At 47.1% G+C, this 16,371-nt stretch overlaps 1 protein-coding gene across 1 annotated transcript in view; it reads right to left on the reverse strand.

The window, feature by feature from the left end:
* Positions 1-16,371, reverse strand: part of ptprsa (protein tyrosine phosphatase receptor type Sa) — a 262,736-nt gene that overhangs the window by 31,197 nt on the left and 215,168 nt on the right. Inside the window, 4 exon segments of the mRNA XM_083768114.1 lie at positions 1,233-1,352; positions 3,008-3,183; positions 8,235-8,358; positions 14,391-14,488. Of these exon segments, the coding sequence (XP_083624240.1) occupies positions 1,233-1,352; positions 3,008-3,183; positions 8,235-8,358; positions 14,391-14,488 (518 nt within the window).

Consider the following 16,371-nt stretch of genomic DNA (forward strand, 5'->3'; position numbering starts at 1 on the left):
TCACAAAGATGAGACTGACCAAATGTTAGCGTTGCAGAGAAACTGCCTCGTTTGTGCGGGCCGTCGGAAAGTATAGTTGCTTTCATGTCGAAAGTCCTTCTTCTTACTTTTTTAATTGCTGTGTGTGTATGATTTCCACATTGCTGTATTTGGTTAACTGTTTTATAAAAGCAACAACTCACTCCAGGACATGAGTCACATTGTCATTATAACGGAGCGAAGGGGGTCGTCTGCGGCGAACAAAGCCCAAGCCCCTTAGCTGTGATATAATGACAACGACCCATGCCATGGCTTTGAGTGAGGCATTGCTTAAATGACTCGGCTAAGAGTTTTCTGATAATGACAGCAAGATATTTGAAGGTCAAGAGGGTGTGCTTCTGTGTTACTAACGAGCGATATGATGCGTGGTGTTGTGCTTATATTAATTAACCTCTCCATTTTTAAGGGGCTGTGTTCAACGAGGCTGAAAACACCAAGGCGCAGCTCCCGTTTATCTGTCGAATACACATACTCCTACGGGCTGGGGCGGAGTAAGAGTGTTGGGCGGGAGGAGTAGCACAGAGGCCTATAGTCTTCTACGTCCTCCTCCCAGTGGGGGCTCCTCACTGGAGGAGTAGAACAGAGGCCTATAGTCTTCTACGTCCTCCTCCCAGTGGGGGCTCCTCAGGCAGGTGAGTCAGTGAGGACACAACGAGCAAGTGACAACACACAGACATGATGTTTGAAATGATTCGTCAATACAATTTGATGGGTGTGGAAACAACAGGCGTAGAGAATGAGAAATTCAGACCGAGAGAGAGAGAGAGAGAGAGAGGGCGGGAAGAAAGGGAGACGGATGACAGGAAACAGGAGATAGGCGTCAGGAAGAGAGGAAGGCAGACAGGTGTAGTGACGGTAAACAAAGACAAGCAGACAGACGAGGGACAGCGTGATCAAAGACTAACGACACAGAGAACAGAGGAACGGAGAGGAGGGGCTCCTCAACCTTTCTTTGACACGCTCAGAGCAACGTCCCCCGCATTATTATAATTAGTAGACGTTAGCTGGCTCTTCCCCAAGTAGGGCTGCAACTAGCAATTATCCTCTAACTGCAACTATCATTATTCTACTGATTACTTTTTCCATTCATCCAATGATCGAGAAGTGGGTTCTTTGAGTGCGTGCGTGCGTGCGTGCGTGCGTGCGTGCGTGCGTGCGTGCGTGCGTGAGTGCGTGCGTGCGTGCGGCGGTACCTTGTGCAGGGAGAAGGTGCGGACGCAGAAGGTGGCCAGCTCTATGGTGTCCAGCAGAGTGACCTGGGTCATCCCGTATGTCTCTGTGCCGCGACTGGGCCAGTACTGGTCACATTTAATCTGAGGGACAAACATTAGGACAGTACTGGTCACATTTAATCTGAGGGACAAACATTAGGACAGTACTGGTCACATTTAATCTGAGGGACAAACATTAGGACAGTACTGGTCACATTTAATCTGAGGGACAGACATTAGGACAGTACTGGTCACATTTAATCTGAGGGACAGACATTAGGACAGTACTGGTCACATTTAATCTGGTGGACAGACATTAGGACAGTACTGGTCACATTCAGACAAACGTCAGAATTGCTGCAGTTTGTCGAGGGCTGTATCGCTCAAATCCTTGAGGCAACACAGCATAAATGTAGAGGATATCCGGTCGATAAAAACACGTAATGTTTTGCTACCAAGAACATCTAGAGGTGATCTGCCCTTTCTCAAAAATGTCCAGCTGTTACTTTTCTCAGACATTTCTGTCAGGTGAATATACAGTATCATATTTTATATATCATCACTCACACTTCCAAAAAGCGTATTCTTTCCAGTGAAGGTACAGTACCACGTGTAAAGCCACCTTCCCTGATTCTATTCCCGCTATTTTGTAACATTTTTGGAAAGAAAAGAAAAATATAAAAAATGATTAAATGTGCCAGTGATTTCTTTGTCATTAGTTGTCATATCTTCCCTGGACAACGTGTGATTACAAAGCCTCAAAGGCAAAGCAGAAACACAAATTGTAACGTTCCAATGTTCCAACGTTCCAATTATTTTGTGTGACAATTAATCGTCAACTTAAATGTGTAACGGTGACAACCCTCCTCCCCTCCCTCTGCTGGGCATATAAAACCTAAGTAGTAAGGGGTGAGATGAGGCGAGGCGGCCATCAGGGCCATGGCCCCCGAGGCCATAACACAGCTCATGAAGGACGTCGTCTTTCCCCGGCCTCGTCAACGTTGCTCTAATGCTCTCCACCCACCTCTCGCTGACAGCCCATGTCCGCGTCCCACCAAACCTGACAGTCCGTGTCCGCGTCCCACCAAACCTGACTATGCATTTAATTTGACTGTGGAAGAAACGCCTACGACGTTGTGGGGGCATGTTTGGTTTGATAAGAATCACAACTGCATTATTTTCTTTTTTAGGTCACAACGAAGGAGGCTAGAGCAATATTCTTATCCTATCATACATCTTATCCTTTATTCCACCAGGTAAAAATGCTTTTCCAAGAGTGACCTGACCTGACCAACGCTGTTGAAACAATAAACGATACGAAACAATGTAAATATCACACATTACAAACAAAGTGAACGCAATACCCAGTTCAAAGCAGGATCAAGAACCCACGACGGTTAATATACATCCCATTTGCCAAGAGCACTAATCTCACTGCTTTTTAAAATAGATTTACATTCCCCCCATAGTGATTAGCTCAGATACTAGTTTCAGATCCTTTTGCGAATCATAGGTGAGAGGTGGGATACTATAGAGTACCGCTATTTTTTTTTCAGTGGGCAACATTCAACTGCTGTTACTACTTTGCCTAATAAAACAACGGTTTCTTTCAACACTTGTTTCTGGGGTCACGTTTAACCCATTTTGGGCGGGAACCCCTTTTGGTGTTTTAAGGGACTTCGGTTTTTCACTGGGGTAAAACAAACGATTCCAGTACAGAGCCCTGTGGTATTCTGTGACGTGGTGGAGAGACTCACCCGTGACTTCTCCTCCAGTCTGGTCATCATGACCACGGTGGCCGCCCTCTGTTCCCACACCATCCTCCAGAAGTCCCCGAACGTCTCCGGTAAGGGACCCTGCGTGGCGATGTAGGCGTTCTGCTTCCTGTAGCCGTCGATGTAGTTGGCGTTGATGTAGTCACTGCCCGTGATGCCTGAAAGCAACAGATGCAGCAGCAATGATTTAGAATCACAACCACGAGAGGTTTTATTGCCACACGTCCATAGACTGTAAAAAATATGGACAAAGCGTTCCCCGGGTCTAACATGGACGTAAAATGAAGCCTGTTATTCCTGCACTGTAAGTCGCCATCTTTCTAGATCCGTTTGGGCCCAGCTGGCCATTGGCTGCCCAGACAACGAGGCGGGACTTCCCACCTTCTTCTCCGTTGGTTTTTATTTTGACTCGAGTGGGTGGGGTCTCCCGATCATAGACTGTAACGGTAGCCACGCCCCTCAGAACATACGCGACTTTATGGTCATTTATTTTATAAATGGGACCATAATTTTCCAAAAAGAATATTATGACATTAGAAATTAAACTAGTGACTGGAAGCAGAAAGTATTCATGACCATGTTTATTAAGGTAATACAGTCTAGGTGAAGTTGGGCCCAAATACATGGACTTCTATGGGGCTATGGGTTTTTTTGGGTCCAGTGACAGCGCCACAACAGGCCATTATATGAACTTTCAGGAGTTTCAGGCTTCACAAAATATCTGTCTGACTGCCCCCCTGCACACGTCACACTTCAACGTGTCCAACTTGACCAACCCGCACCGTAAAAGAACCCTATCAAACCTCTCCCCAAGCCAATTTCATAGCTTTTGCTTCACTCATAGCGAGGAGACTTATTCTCCGCAATTGGAAATCTGATAAACCTCCAACATTTACAAGTTGGGTCAAGGATGTTCTATCCTTTATACCATTGGAGAAGCTCAGATACAACAGGTTCAAATCTCGCCAGAAATTTGTAAAGGCTTGGTCCCCTTTCCTTGAATTCACCCTTTCTCTGTCTTTTGATGATGTGTCCTAAGTGTTTTTCCTACATGTAATTTGGTTCACTGTGTAGCCCCTTAATCTAGTAAAAGGCAAATTTTATTTTATTGTATTTATTTAATTCATTTATTATTTATATCCTTTTCTACCTGTTTATTTTATTTTATTGTTGTTTTTTTGTTGTTGTTGTTGTCTTGTTTTGTGATGGAACCGGGGAGGGTGGGGTATATGTGTGGTTGTTTGTCTACAAAAATTGAAAATCTTATAAATAAAGTTATAAAAAAAAAGAAAAAGAAAAGAAAAGAACCCCATCAAGGAACCCTGAGGGTCCCCAACGGACCCCACTTTGAGGACCATTGGACGCACTTTCGAGTCTCAAATTCCTCATTCTAGCTCCTTCTTGGTTTCTGTGCTTTATTTTTCATCTAATATTTCCCCTTTCTGTCTCCCACTCTTTCCTTATTTCCTCTCGCCTGCGTCTGTAATGTGCCCCGCCTGCGGTGATTAGTAGGATGTCGGTGGAAGGTCTAAAAATTGATTGAGCGTGCACATTTTTATTCTTCCGACGTCGGTACCGTGCAAATGCCGGGGTGGTGAAGGATGCTCCGGCGCGGGCCCAACACACATCAAATGGAGTGCACCGTCTACTGTGTAGCAAATGCACCTCTCAGCAAGTCTTCCCTTTTCTTATTAACTTCCCTCTGTGTCCACTTTTCTGGTGCAAACTGCAAACCAACACTTGCTATCCTATTAAGATTGTGCAGGTAGTAATCAGGACCTCCGATAGAGAGACAGACGGTATCTTATTGCTTTGCTTACGGTTTCTTGTGCTATTCCACCGTATTACTCTATTTCTTGCTTTGTCTGGGGGAAAATAAATAAACTATTGCACACTAAACCTTGCTCCAGAGTGCAGAATGCAGACATAGCAGGCTTCCGCGATACAATCACATCACCAGCATCTTTTACATCAGGGGCTGGTTGCCACCCATTTTATAAAACGGGCTATGGTCACTTTTTTTTTGCCACCCCCTATTTATTTTCCGAACTGCACTGGGTCCGTGGCAGTGGCACTAAATCTGTACAAAACGGGGGTCCATGGCCTAGTACAGTACATACATTCATGTGGTGGTACTTGACAGGAACATGTTTGAGGACAACTGTTTGTGCTACTACACTGACCAGGACTCAAACATTGCACACACTGTCCCTCCAGGTTCCAAATGGACCATTAACCTCAAAGTCTGTAACTACAGTAAATGGACCAGTACGCCTCCAATTTTTTGGTTACAGGCCAATTGCACTATTTCAAGAGTTATGGCCGGGTCCTTGAAATGAAACAAAAGAAAAGTGTTGAGAACTACTATCCTTTGCTCTTCCATTCCTGTCCCTCTGTGCGCGATCTCCCTCCCTCCCTCCCTCCAGCAGCAGCATTGTGTCTGAGTTTGCAGCTGATTTACCACCCAGGCTGTGGAGCAGTGGAAGACAGAGGGGAGTGGAGCCCCAGGGGCTAAATCTGTCCACCACCACCCAGCAGCACACTCTCTCACAGAGTCTGTCCACCACCACCACCACCCAGCAGCACACTCTCTCGCAGAGTCTGTCCACCACCACCACCCAGCAGCACACTCTCTCACAGAGTCTGTCCACCACCACCACCACCCAGCAGCACACTCTCTCACAGAGTCTGTCCACCACCACCACCACCCAGCAGCACACTCTCTCACAGAGTCTGTCCACCACCACCACCCAGCAGCACACTCTCTCACAGAGTCTGTCCACCACCACCACCACCCAGCAGCACACTCTCTCACAGAGTCTGTCCACCACCACCACCCAGCAGCACACTCTCTCACAGAGTCTGTCCACCACCACCACCCAGCAGCACACTCTCTCACAGAGTCTGTCCACCACCACCACACTCTCTCACAGCCAGTCACCACTACGGTATATCTCAGCCGCATGAAGCGGGTTGTGTGAGCTTTGTGTCACGCCAAACACGCCACTTTACAGGGCAGTGGTTCACAGACTTTTGAGTTTTAAAGGACCCCCAAACCATACAAAAGGTTTTCGGCCCTCTGGCCTTCATGGCTAAAAATTCTTTGTAGCACTATTGAATTAAGTAAACAGACGTTTACGGAGCATGAGCCTTTCATTTTATGAATGTAAACAGTTTACTAGAACAACGTGCCAGGCGGACAGAGTGCTGTGGAATGCAAACAACGTTAGTGCATATTGTTGAACTTGAAACCATGTCTACTGATACTACAAGCTCACAACGTGTCGCGCCATGACACATTGTGAGCTCACAACTTGTATGCGACACTCTTGTATAAAGAAGCGTTCTGCCTGACAGCAACGATATGGAACATGGGTGCATGTTTGATGATCTTCTACGCACTGTGACGTTCAGAGATAGACTCTGTTACCGAGCAATCCCGCTTTACGGCGTCCAGAGATGGCAGAACTGCATGGCGCACCTCAACGGTGCCCTTGATGTCGTTGACAACGAGGCATTCCCCACACGCTCACTCATTGAAAACACACAGCTTAAATGACTGAACTCCAACCGTCGTCATAAGCATGATTATTGGGTGATAAAAGCCTGTGCCCGAATGCGGAGCATGTGATGGCGATAAGACAGCTGAACGCAGGCAGGCAGCCCCATCTTTATTTGTTCCTTCTCTAACATGCGAGCCCGGGCTCTGGCAGCCTCCCGCAGCAAGCTCTCTCGCTCTCTCTCTCTGTCTCTCTGCTTGAGAGTCACGTCCCTTTAACTGACAGCTCCTCGCTCAAGCGACAAACAATGAAACACTCGACTGGACTAATTTAAGAGGGGAGATGTGGTGACGAGTTAGGCAGCCACCGGGGTGGGGACAGAGAGAGAGAGAGAGAGAGAGAGAGAGAGAGAGAGGGGGGGGGATTGGGAGGGAGGGATAGAGAGAGATAGGGGGCAGAGAGTGAGAATAAAAAGAGAGGAAGAAAGAAAGGCAAATGCCATTAAAACGGATTCCACGTTGCACAATGCGATTGTGTCTCTTTAGCTTTAGTCATAGCCAAGTGAACAGAGGATGGCTGCGTGCATGAATTGTTCTACTGCTGAGACTAATGGCAAAAATCACTGCACTGTAAAATAGAAATTTCAGACTTGATTAATTTATGTATTTATGGACGCGGCGGCGCTCTCTTTTTGCTCCCTGGGATCATTTCGCTATGCGTGCCGCTGCACTCTTGTACACCCCCTTCCACCCCTCCTGTACACCCCCTTCCACCCCTCCGGCTCCGCCCCACCCTATCCTACTCCGCACGCCAAACATTTGCTCCGGCTGCCGCGTGATGGCAACAGTCAAGTCACGGATAGAGAGAGCGATAGCTCCGCACAAAATGAAGTGGAGAATTGTTGGGAGCAGGAGTTTGGCTGGCAGTATAGCACGCAAAGGGGAGTTCTTTTGGGGTGATGTGATGCCAGAACAATGTCTGCACTGAAGGGTTACTCTCTCTGACAATGTCCCTTGAGATATACGGGAAGGAGCACAGTCAGAGTCGGACTGGGTCGACTCCACAGGCTCGCAGTTAGCCGGGGGAACGTCAAAGGGAGATGATGGGGGTAAATCTGAACAGACAAACAGAGTGATCTGCAGTTAAACCCCAGGATGCTCTGAGCGTGTCTGTAAACTGTTTGGATGCTGGGAAAAACAAGTCCTCAATTCACCTCAATGGTAGGTCTGTTCTGTTCTGTTGCAGTGCTTCCAACCTTTTCTGTGACCAGGCTATAGGCCCACCTGACCACCTCAAAAGGGCCACATCGTACGTTTTCATACATCGTAAATGTATGAAAACGTAAATGTATTTGGGGAGCTACTTCCACATGTTCAGAATCACTGTTCTGTTCTGTTTTTTATTAAAAAAAATCTCTGTGCCAATTGCCTAAACTGTAATCCTGGGCGCTACTCTCCCTCTGCCAACCTGGGGAGAGCCCCGGACTGAGCTCATGCTAATATAGGGGAGACACATCCATCAGGCTGGCCAGGTGGAGGCAGTATAGAGACCAGGATTACTGCATGTTTTTTGTGATGGTACCTATACTACCTACCCTAGGTCTAGGAGAACATGCAAACCGTGGCGCAGTGTTACCGACTGCGACACGGTGCCCATGTTCAGTTCTATCCTATGCTTAATGGTCCAGGTGTGGTGGGAGTGTGCCTCACCCTCGATGGGAGCCAGGATGACACGTGAATGGTCGTAGGCGATGACGTTGGCGTAGCGGTTCTTGGGTTTGTTCACCTCCAGGTTCGAGTGCTCCCAGGTGAACTGCTGACCTGGATCAATAGACTGGTGCACGCACACGCACACGCACACGCACACGCACACGCGCACACACACACACACACACACACACACACACACACACACACACACACACACACACACACACACACACACACACACACACACACACAGACAAGAACAAATTAGACAAGTCAGGAAGCCTTGAACAACATAGAATATAACACCAAACACAAGAGAGAGAGAGAGAGAGAGACAGAGAGACAGTGTGAGAGAGACAAAGAGACAGACACAGACAGAGTAGACGGTAGGGCCGAGGAACACGGCAGTAAATCTCCAACTGAAGCGTCGAGGGTAACAATCTGCCGGCTGCCGCCTCTAAAAGGCCTCGCACATTCATATCAACTGCACCGCGCCAAACGCATAATGGCAAATAAAAATGTATGTATTAAGATGGCTGCTCCCTCGAAGTATATAACATATTGAAATGTGGATTGTGGACACACTCTCAAGTAAATAAGTACCTACAAATTGTACTTAAGTGTAGTACTTAGTAAATGTACTTTCCACCACCACTGAGAGACAGAGGCTAGGAGGGGGTGGGGGGAGAGTGCAGGGGCAGAGGGAAAGATAAATGCGTCCCACCTCTCAGGATACGAGAGAACGAGCGGATAAATATTCCATCTCTGTTGGGGAGGGTCATTTACAATTCCATTATGATCTGCTGTTTGCTCCAAGGCATCTGAGAGAGAGAGAGGTATGTGTGCAGCCAGAGTTCAGGCTAATGTGAGGGGTGCATGTGTGCGTGCGTGTGTGCATGTGCGTGCGTGCGATATGTGGCAGGTTGGCTGCTTCAACTAAAAAACACCATCTCAACTTTCTCTCCATCACTTTATTCGTCAGTTTATTTTCTTTCCGTTTATTTGCCTGCATTTACTCTGTCTGTCTGTCTGTCTGTCTTTGGACTTCATCACTTTGTGTTTGTGTGTGTGTGTGTGTGTGTGTGTGTGTGTGTGTGTGTGTGTGTGTGTGTGTGTGTGTGTGTGTGTGTGACTGTGTGTGTGTGTGTGTGTGTGTGTGTGTGTGTGTGTGTGTGTGTGTCTGTGTCTCTCAGGACTGCAGTCAATCCACTTTCAATCCGCTCAGATGAAAATGTAAATGTAAAGCTCCATTCACTTAATGACAGAGGCAGCTTCTCATCCCTGCACACAGAGAGAGAGAGAGAGAGAGAGAGAGAGAGAGAGCTTTGCTGGGACTTGCACTGATTTCTGAGGTTTTTGTGATGAGAGCTGCACTTCCTGAACTGAAGTCAGTGGCTGAGAGTAAGTACTCAGTACCCAGGTATAAGTGGAAATACACTTACAGTTCCAAAGTAAAACTACTCAGACAAACGAGCTCACAACATGTTGCATTGCGATGCGTTGTGGGCTTGCACAGTAGATCAGCTACCGGTATTTTCCAAAAGCCAAAACATAAAATGGGCACTTAAACACTTAAACTAATCTAAATCGCCTCGCATCCGAAATGGTTGAGAAATGACATGCCGTGTGGGGGTCCCCGGGGGGGGGTCCCTGTACTGTACTGTACTGTAACACCCCAAATCATCATATATACAGTTCATGTGTGTGTGCGTGTTAGGCTGCGCAACAGTGAAAACCAACCAAGTGCTATTTTCATGCTCGGACACAGCCAGCCAGCCAGCCAGCCAGGGACACACATAGCTGTCTATAGGAGTGGAGGAATGGAGATGCTCAAGTAGAGTCAAAGTACATGAAATGTACACTTAAGTACAGAAGTTATAGATGTACTTATAGTCGCTTTTTACCAACTGACTGATGTTTATTGACGCCAGCCTGCTGCAACCCCCCCCCCCCCCCTCTTCCCCCCCTCTCTTCCTGCATCCGAACGGGGGAAGGCTTGACGTTGACAGACAGCTCCCATCAAGGGTGGTGGTTGGGGGGGGGGGGTTCGGCGAGGGGGGCGGGAGGGAGGGGGGGGGGGGGGGGGGGGGGTGTAAGGGTCTGCTGGCTGCCGGTTGGCTGACAGCAGATGGATTAGAAACTCTATCAGGCTGTTATAGAGTCGGGTTACTGAGCGGCTGAGCCTCTTTCATCCTCTGCCTTATTGGCCTCCGTCTCTGCCGCTCCACAGTACAATAAGTACCGTCTGTGTACTCCAGTAACACTTTACCAGTACAATAAGTACTATCTGTGTACTCCAGTAACACTTTACCAGTACAATAAGTACTATCTGTGTACTCCAGTAACACTTTACCAGTACAATAAGTACTATCTGTGTACTCCAGTAACACTTTACCAGTACAATAAGTACCGTCTGTGTACTCCAGTAACACTTTACCAGTACAATAAGTACCGTCTGTGTACTCCAGTAACACTTTACCAGTACAATAAGTACTATCTGTGTACTCCAGTAACACTTTACCAGTACAATAAGTACTATCTGTGTACTCCAGTAACACTTTACCAGTACAATAAGTACTATCTGTGTACTCCAGTAACACTTTACCAGTACAATAAGTACCGTCTGTGTACTCCAGTAACACTTTACCAGTACAATAAGTACCGTCTGTGTACTCCAGTAACACTTTACCAGTACAATAAGTACCGTCTGTGTACTCCAGTAACACTTTACCAGTACAATAAGTACTTTCTGTGTACTCCAGTAACACTTTACCAGTACAATAAGTACCGTCTGTGTACTCCAGTAACACTTTACCAGTACAATAAGTACCGTCTGTGTACTCCAGTAACACTTTCAGGTTGTTGTTTGTTTGTGTTCTTTTAAAAAGAAATGTTACATTACGTATACGTAGTATTTCCATTGTATGGGTAATTCTACTCCACTATGCACCTCATAGGCAAATATTACACTAACTTGTTTGCTCCACTGCAATCATTTGACTTTAGCTTTAGTTACTTTAACTCAAGTGCAATTTTGAATACAGGCCTTTTGCTTGTACTATACAATACATAGTATAGCAGAGTATTTCTTATGTATTATGGTATTGCTCTCCCCCTCCCTCTCTCTCTCTATCCTCTCGCAGAATCCTCATCATTAACTGTGTCTCCTCTCCGTCACCCCACACACACACACACACACACACACACACACACACACACACACACACACACACACACACACACACACACACACACACACACACACACACACACACACACACACACACACACACACACACACACACACACACACACACACACACACACACACACACACACACACACACACACCCCTCCCATCCTGCCTGGCTAAAAAGCAATCAGTCAGAGGGGGAGCCTGTGTGGAGCTCCGCTTGGCAGGCCGGGGCGCCCAGACGAACAGCCATTCATCAAGAAAATAACAAAATTAAAATTACACTTCTCCGTTTAATTCGGTCATTTATTTTTCCTGCGGGCGTGAGAGCTTGAGGGGGAGACGGGGGGGCGGACGGTATAGGGCAAGGATGGGAGAAAGAAGGTTAGCAGAGAGAGAGAGAGAGAGAGAGAAAAGAGCAAGCAGTTTCATTTACTTTCAGAGCCAAGTAATTAGAACTTCTGCTCGCAGTAAAGTGACACATCTCTCTCTCTCTCTCTCTCTCTCTCTCTCTAACTCTCTAACTCTCTCTGTCTCTCTCTCTAACTCTCTCTAACTCTCTAACTCTCTCTCTCTCTCTCTCTCTCTCTCTCTCTCTCTCTCTCTCTAACTATCTAACTCTCTCTCTCTCTGTCTCTCTCTCTAACTCTCTCAAAACTCTCTAACTCTCTCTCTCGCTCTCTCTCTCTAACTCTCTCTAACTCTCTCTCTCTCTCTATCTCTCTCTCTCTCTCTTTTTCTCTCTCTCTCTCTCTCTCTCTCTCTCTCTCTCTAACTCTCTCTCTCCCCGTCCTTCCAAGCTGCCAGCCGACTCGATATCCTTCCCCGAAGGGAATAGGCGGGCGGGGTTGTTGATTTAGTCCACGGCCAGGCCCGACCCCCCCCAAAAAAACCCTGCCAGATTTATGCATAATAGATACGTAAGAAATACAGTAGTGCTATGAGAACTCATTATCCTAATAACCTTTGGCGGCCATTACTGCAGGCTGTGTTGTTGCTGCCTGCCTCTCTCTCACCCTCTCTCTCTGTCTCTCTCTCTCTCTGTCTCTCTCTCTCTCTCTGTGAGTGTGTCTCTCTCTCTCTCACCCTCTCTCTCTCTCTCTCTCTCTCTCTCTCTCTGCTGCCTGCCTATGCCTGCCTGCGTCCTGTCGGCCCCCGCCTCGCCATGCGAGGCGACGTCCGCTCTGTGATTTAGGGCCTGCTGCGCCGGCGCTGTGCTGCCGAGGGTGTGTGTGTGTGTGTGTGTGTGTGTGTAGGGGGGGGGGGGATATTGCCTGTATGCAAACGAAAGCTGATTCAGCGCTCCTGATATCTAATCAACGCCTGCGTCATTTATAACCCCGCAGACACGCTCGCCGTTCAGACAGGCTCGCTTATAGCCCCCACCGCCATGGCAACCCTCCCCGCTTATAGCCCCTGGGATGTTACTCTGAATGAACTCCTGAATGAAGTGTCTGGTGCTGGGAGTCTGGTGCAATGCACAGGTCCTGGCGGTACTCCTGGTGATAGCAGGAGTGGACCTGGTGAGACGTAGGAGGGGCCCGGACAGGAGGCAAGTGGCAACCCACAGAGCCTAGTCCCTCCACATACCAGAATTGTACCTCTCAGTCCCGGCATAGTAGTTCCGGAGTGGTTCCAACGGATTGTGCGGCCCTGTCTTTCCCTAAATGGGGTCTGATCGAGGGTAGCTACTGGGACGTAAGTCGGGACTTGATCAGCCCGGCTGGGTCACCCGAGTGAGGGGTATGATGTTCGAGAGATCCGAAACCCTGATGACCTTAGGATACATCACTGAGGATACGTCCCAGTTGCATCCAGGCGATGTATTTTCGTTCTGAAACTGTGACCGTCCATCCATCTATCAAGCTATATTTGTGGACACAAAGAGTCCCTAATCTTATTCAGTGTCTGAAGGTCACATACTATTACTTCTATTGCATCCTTTTATTTCATAGGAAATCCTTTCAAATGTAATCTAAGTGTTTAAGATTGCACCATCTGTTTATGTTATAAGAACATTGTTCTATTATTTTAAGATGTAATCTAAGAGTGCTTAAGATTGCTGCCAACGTCAATGTTATTCAATAACTAGTGTTACTTCGGTGCACAGCACAGCGGAGTCCAGGAGCCCAGCCTTTCAAACGGTGACTTGTCTCATTTTGGAATGAAAATGTTCAGTCTGCAAAAGTGTCATCCTTTTGTCAAACAAGCACTTAAAGTTACCTATACTGTACTATACTTTAAAAACTACTTTAAATATATATATCGTCTCTGTCGTGGAAACCTCACATGTCCAAAACTGGACATGTGATACAGACTAAGATACTGTATGTAATTTAGAGACAGTCGGTCATTGTGAAAGAGAAAGTTATATACTCTGAAGCAGCAGATATTTAATTTTAGAATAAAAAAACGTGTCACATCGTGACATGCTGTGAGCTTAATATATTGTTTTATCTTGAAGAAAAAACAGTTTTCAAACACTAGACTGTTGCCCGCTGGGCCGGTCATTAAGAGCAGGACACACGATTAGAAATACATAGTTTTGTTCTAAATATCTACAGTTTGAAAACACCTAGAAATAGCTAATGTTCCCGGGCACACTTCATTCCAGATTGTGTAGATATGCATAGATATGCGACTGTGGCTCAGGAGGTAGAGCAGGTCGTCCAATGATCCATGGGTTGGCGGTTCGAATCCCGGCCCCTCCTGTCTACATGTCGAAGTGTCCTTGGGCAAGACACTGAACCCCAAATTGCTCCCGATGTGCTGGTTGGTGCCTTGCATGCTTCCGCCGCAATGTGTGTGTGAATGGGTGAATGTAATGCACATGCATCTATGTAAAGCGCCTTGGATAAAGGCGCTATATACATTTACCATTTAGACATTCTACACCTGGAAATACCCTCTCTACACGTTTAGTCTACAAACATCATCCAGCCACCATTTCCGGCGTCACTCACCTCATACTCTTGGGACAGCTTGAGGTTGTCGTTGGCCTTCAGGAGCTCTGTGTGCTCCGCCAGCTCCGAGATGGGGATGGGGGGATGGTTCATCATACCTGTGCACCACACACACACAGCCAGAGAGAAATACCCCCGGGGAGGGAGGGGGGGAAAGGAAAAACAAACACTTTATCAGCACGAGTGGCAGAAATCCAAACCAAACATTATTGAAAAGAATGAATCAACAGATACAGTATTGGACGCAAGGGGATTGGTGGTAAGGGGGGGGGGTGGGGGGGGCATCTTGCTTGGGGAGATTGGGGGGGGGGTCTCTGGGATGTAATGGTGAGAAAGGTTTTGGTTGACAAGACAGGGTAGGGGAGCAAAAAACATGTGAGAATTCATTTCAGTACAAATACACAGCTGATCGGTTGATTGGTGGTGGTGTTAACAGCGACCTGATTGGGCCAGGCCAGAGCTCGACATTCTGTTTTACACTGAATCTATGCATTCCCCTCCTCTTTGGTCCTGGATCAAAGGTATCGAATGTTGTCTATAGATCACAGTGACTGATTTCTCCCTAGAAGCAGTCAACCAACATTCACCATTTAACTCTATAACTAGGTCTCTAGAATAGCATAGAGATGCATACAAACAGACAGCTGGTTAGCTGACACAAGTTCTGACTTGGAAGTGGAGACAAAATATGTCACGATTGAAGCCAGTCAGTGGCTCCGGTGCTAACGTTCTAACCCTGTTCATAATTATTATTATTTTTTCTTACCCTGGCCTGGGGGGGACAGGTGACCACATGACATGGGGGCAAAGTGGGAGGCGCATGTGAGTGGGGGGAGGGGGGGGGGGTATGAAGCAGTTGGAGGGGCGTGGGTGTAACAAGTGTGAGTGACATTGAGTGACATGGTGAGCTGCTCCACACCCAGCAAGCCAAGGCGAATATAAAGCGAAGCATGGCGTCTAAAAGTTCAGCTGGCCATTTCCTTCTTTTTCTTCTTCTTTCCGACCTGTTCCACCCTGGGCTAGTGATGAAGAGCCCCCAGGGGGTTGGGGGCTGTCTCAATCATCTCAATCATCATAACAACCCTCAGTACACATCCGCAGCTGGCTGCAGTCCTTGTTTGTCGCCGAGCGCCCGTCGCCCCTCCCAGCTGCATTTCCTTAATTATCCTCCAGAAATAAGAACTCGTCTCAGTCAGTCTAGTAGGAGGAAATTGCTCTCTCTCTCTCTCTCTCCCTCCTTCCACAGTGCTGTTCCCGGCTGGGCTGCAACATTATCAGTAGTGCATGTGCTCTCTCTCCCAGCACTCTAATCCATTTAGCGTCATAATGCAGGGACCATGTAATGGAATATGGGGGGCTGTCCATATATACACTGTGGTAATGTCCCTGGGTGGAGTGTCCGGCCATACTTAGCGCTTTTCATATTTATTTTTTTTCCCTAAAGAGGGGGCTTTGAAGGCGGGTTCTTATTTTTGCTTTGCCTTTGCCTCAAGGTCAAAAGTCCTTCATAATGTTGACGAACAAAATTCCCCGGGTTAAATGGACCGTGCAAATTGGGCATAATCACATTAACCATCCTTAATTTGCCCCCCTCCAAATGTCAAGGGAAAGGTCTGGCTTTTTTTTTTCCCTTCTTTCCCTTCTTCTTTTGTTTGCTCTGAGAGGAGAAGACCCCGGCCGTTCCCCCCTGACACTCTTAATTAGTGATGCTAATTTATTTTTACACCAGAAGAACAAAGTGGGAGCGTCAATTACATGGAGATTAACTAAAGATTACAGCGCGGCTGTGAGATGAATGGAGATAGAACGCCATTCAACTGTATCCTCTGGAACCAACACGGAAACAAGGACACAGCGTGTTAACACATAGGTTCTTGGATGTTGTTTTTTTTTTTAAGGGAGCTGTAATGCGTTTCAACACGGTACCGGGTCATTACGGTTCTGCTCAATAAATCAACGCATGTTCTTGACCTCCTTTTCA

The sequence above is a fragment of the Protomyctophum parallelum genome (genome assembly GCF_964188405.1).
Source record: "Protomyctophum parallelum genome assembly, chromosome: 6".
Lineage (NCBI taxonomy): Eukaryota > Metazoa > Chordata > Actinopteri > Myctophiformes > Myctophidae > Protomyctophum > Protomyctophum parallelum.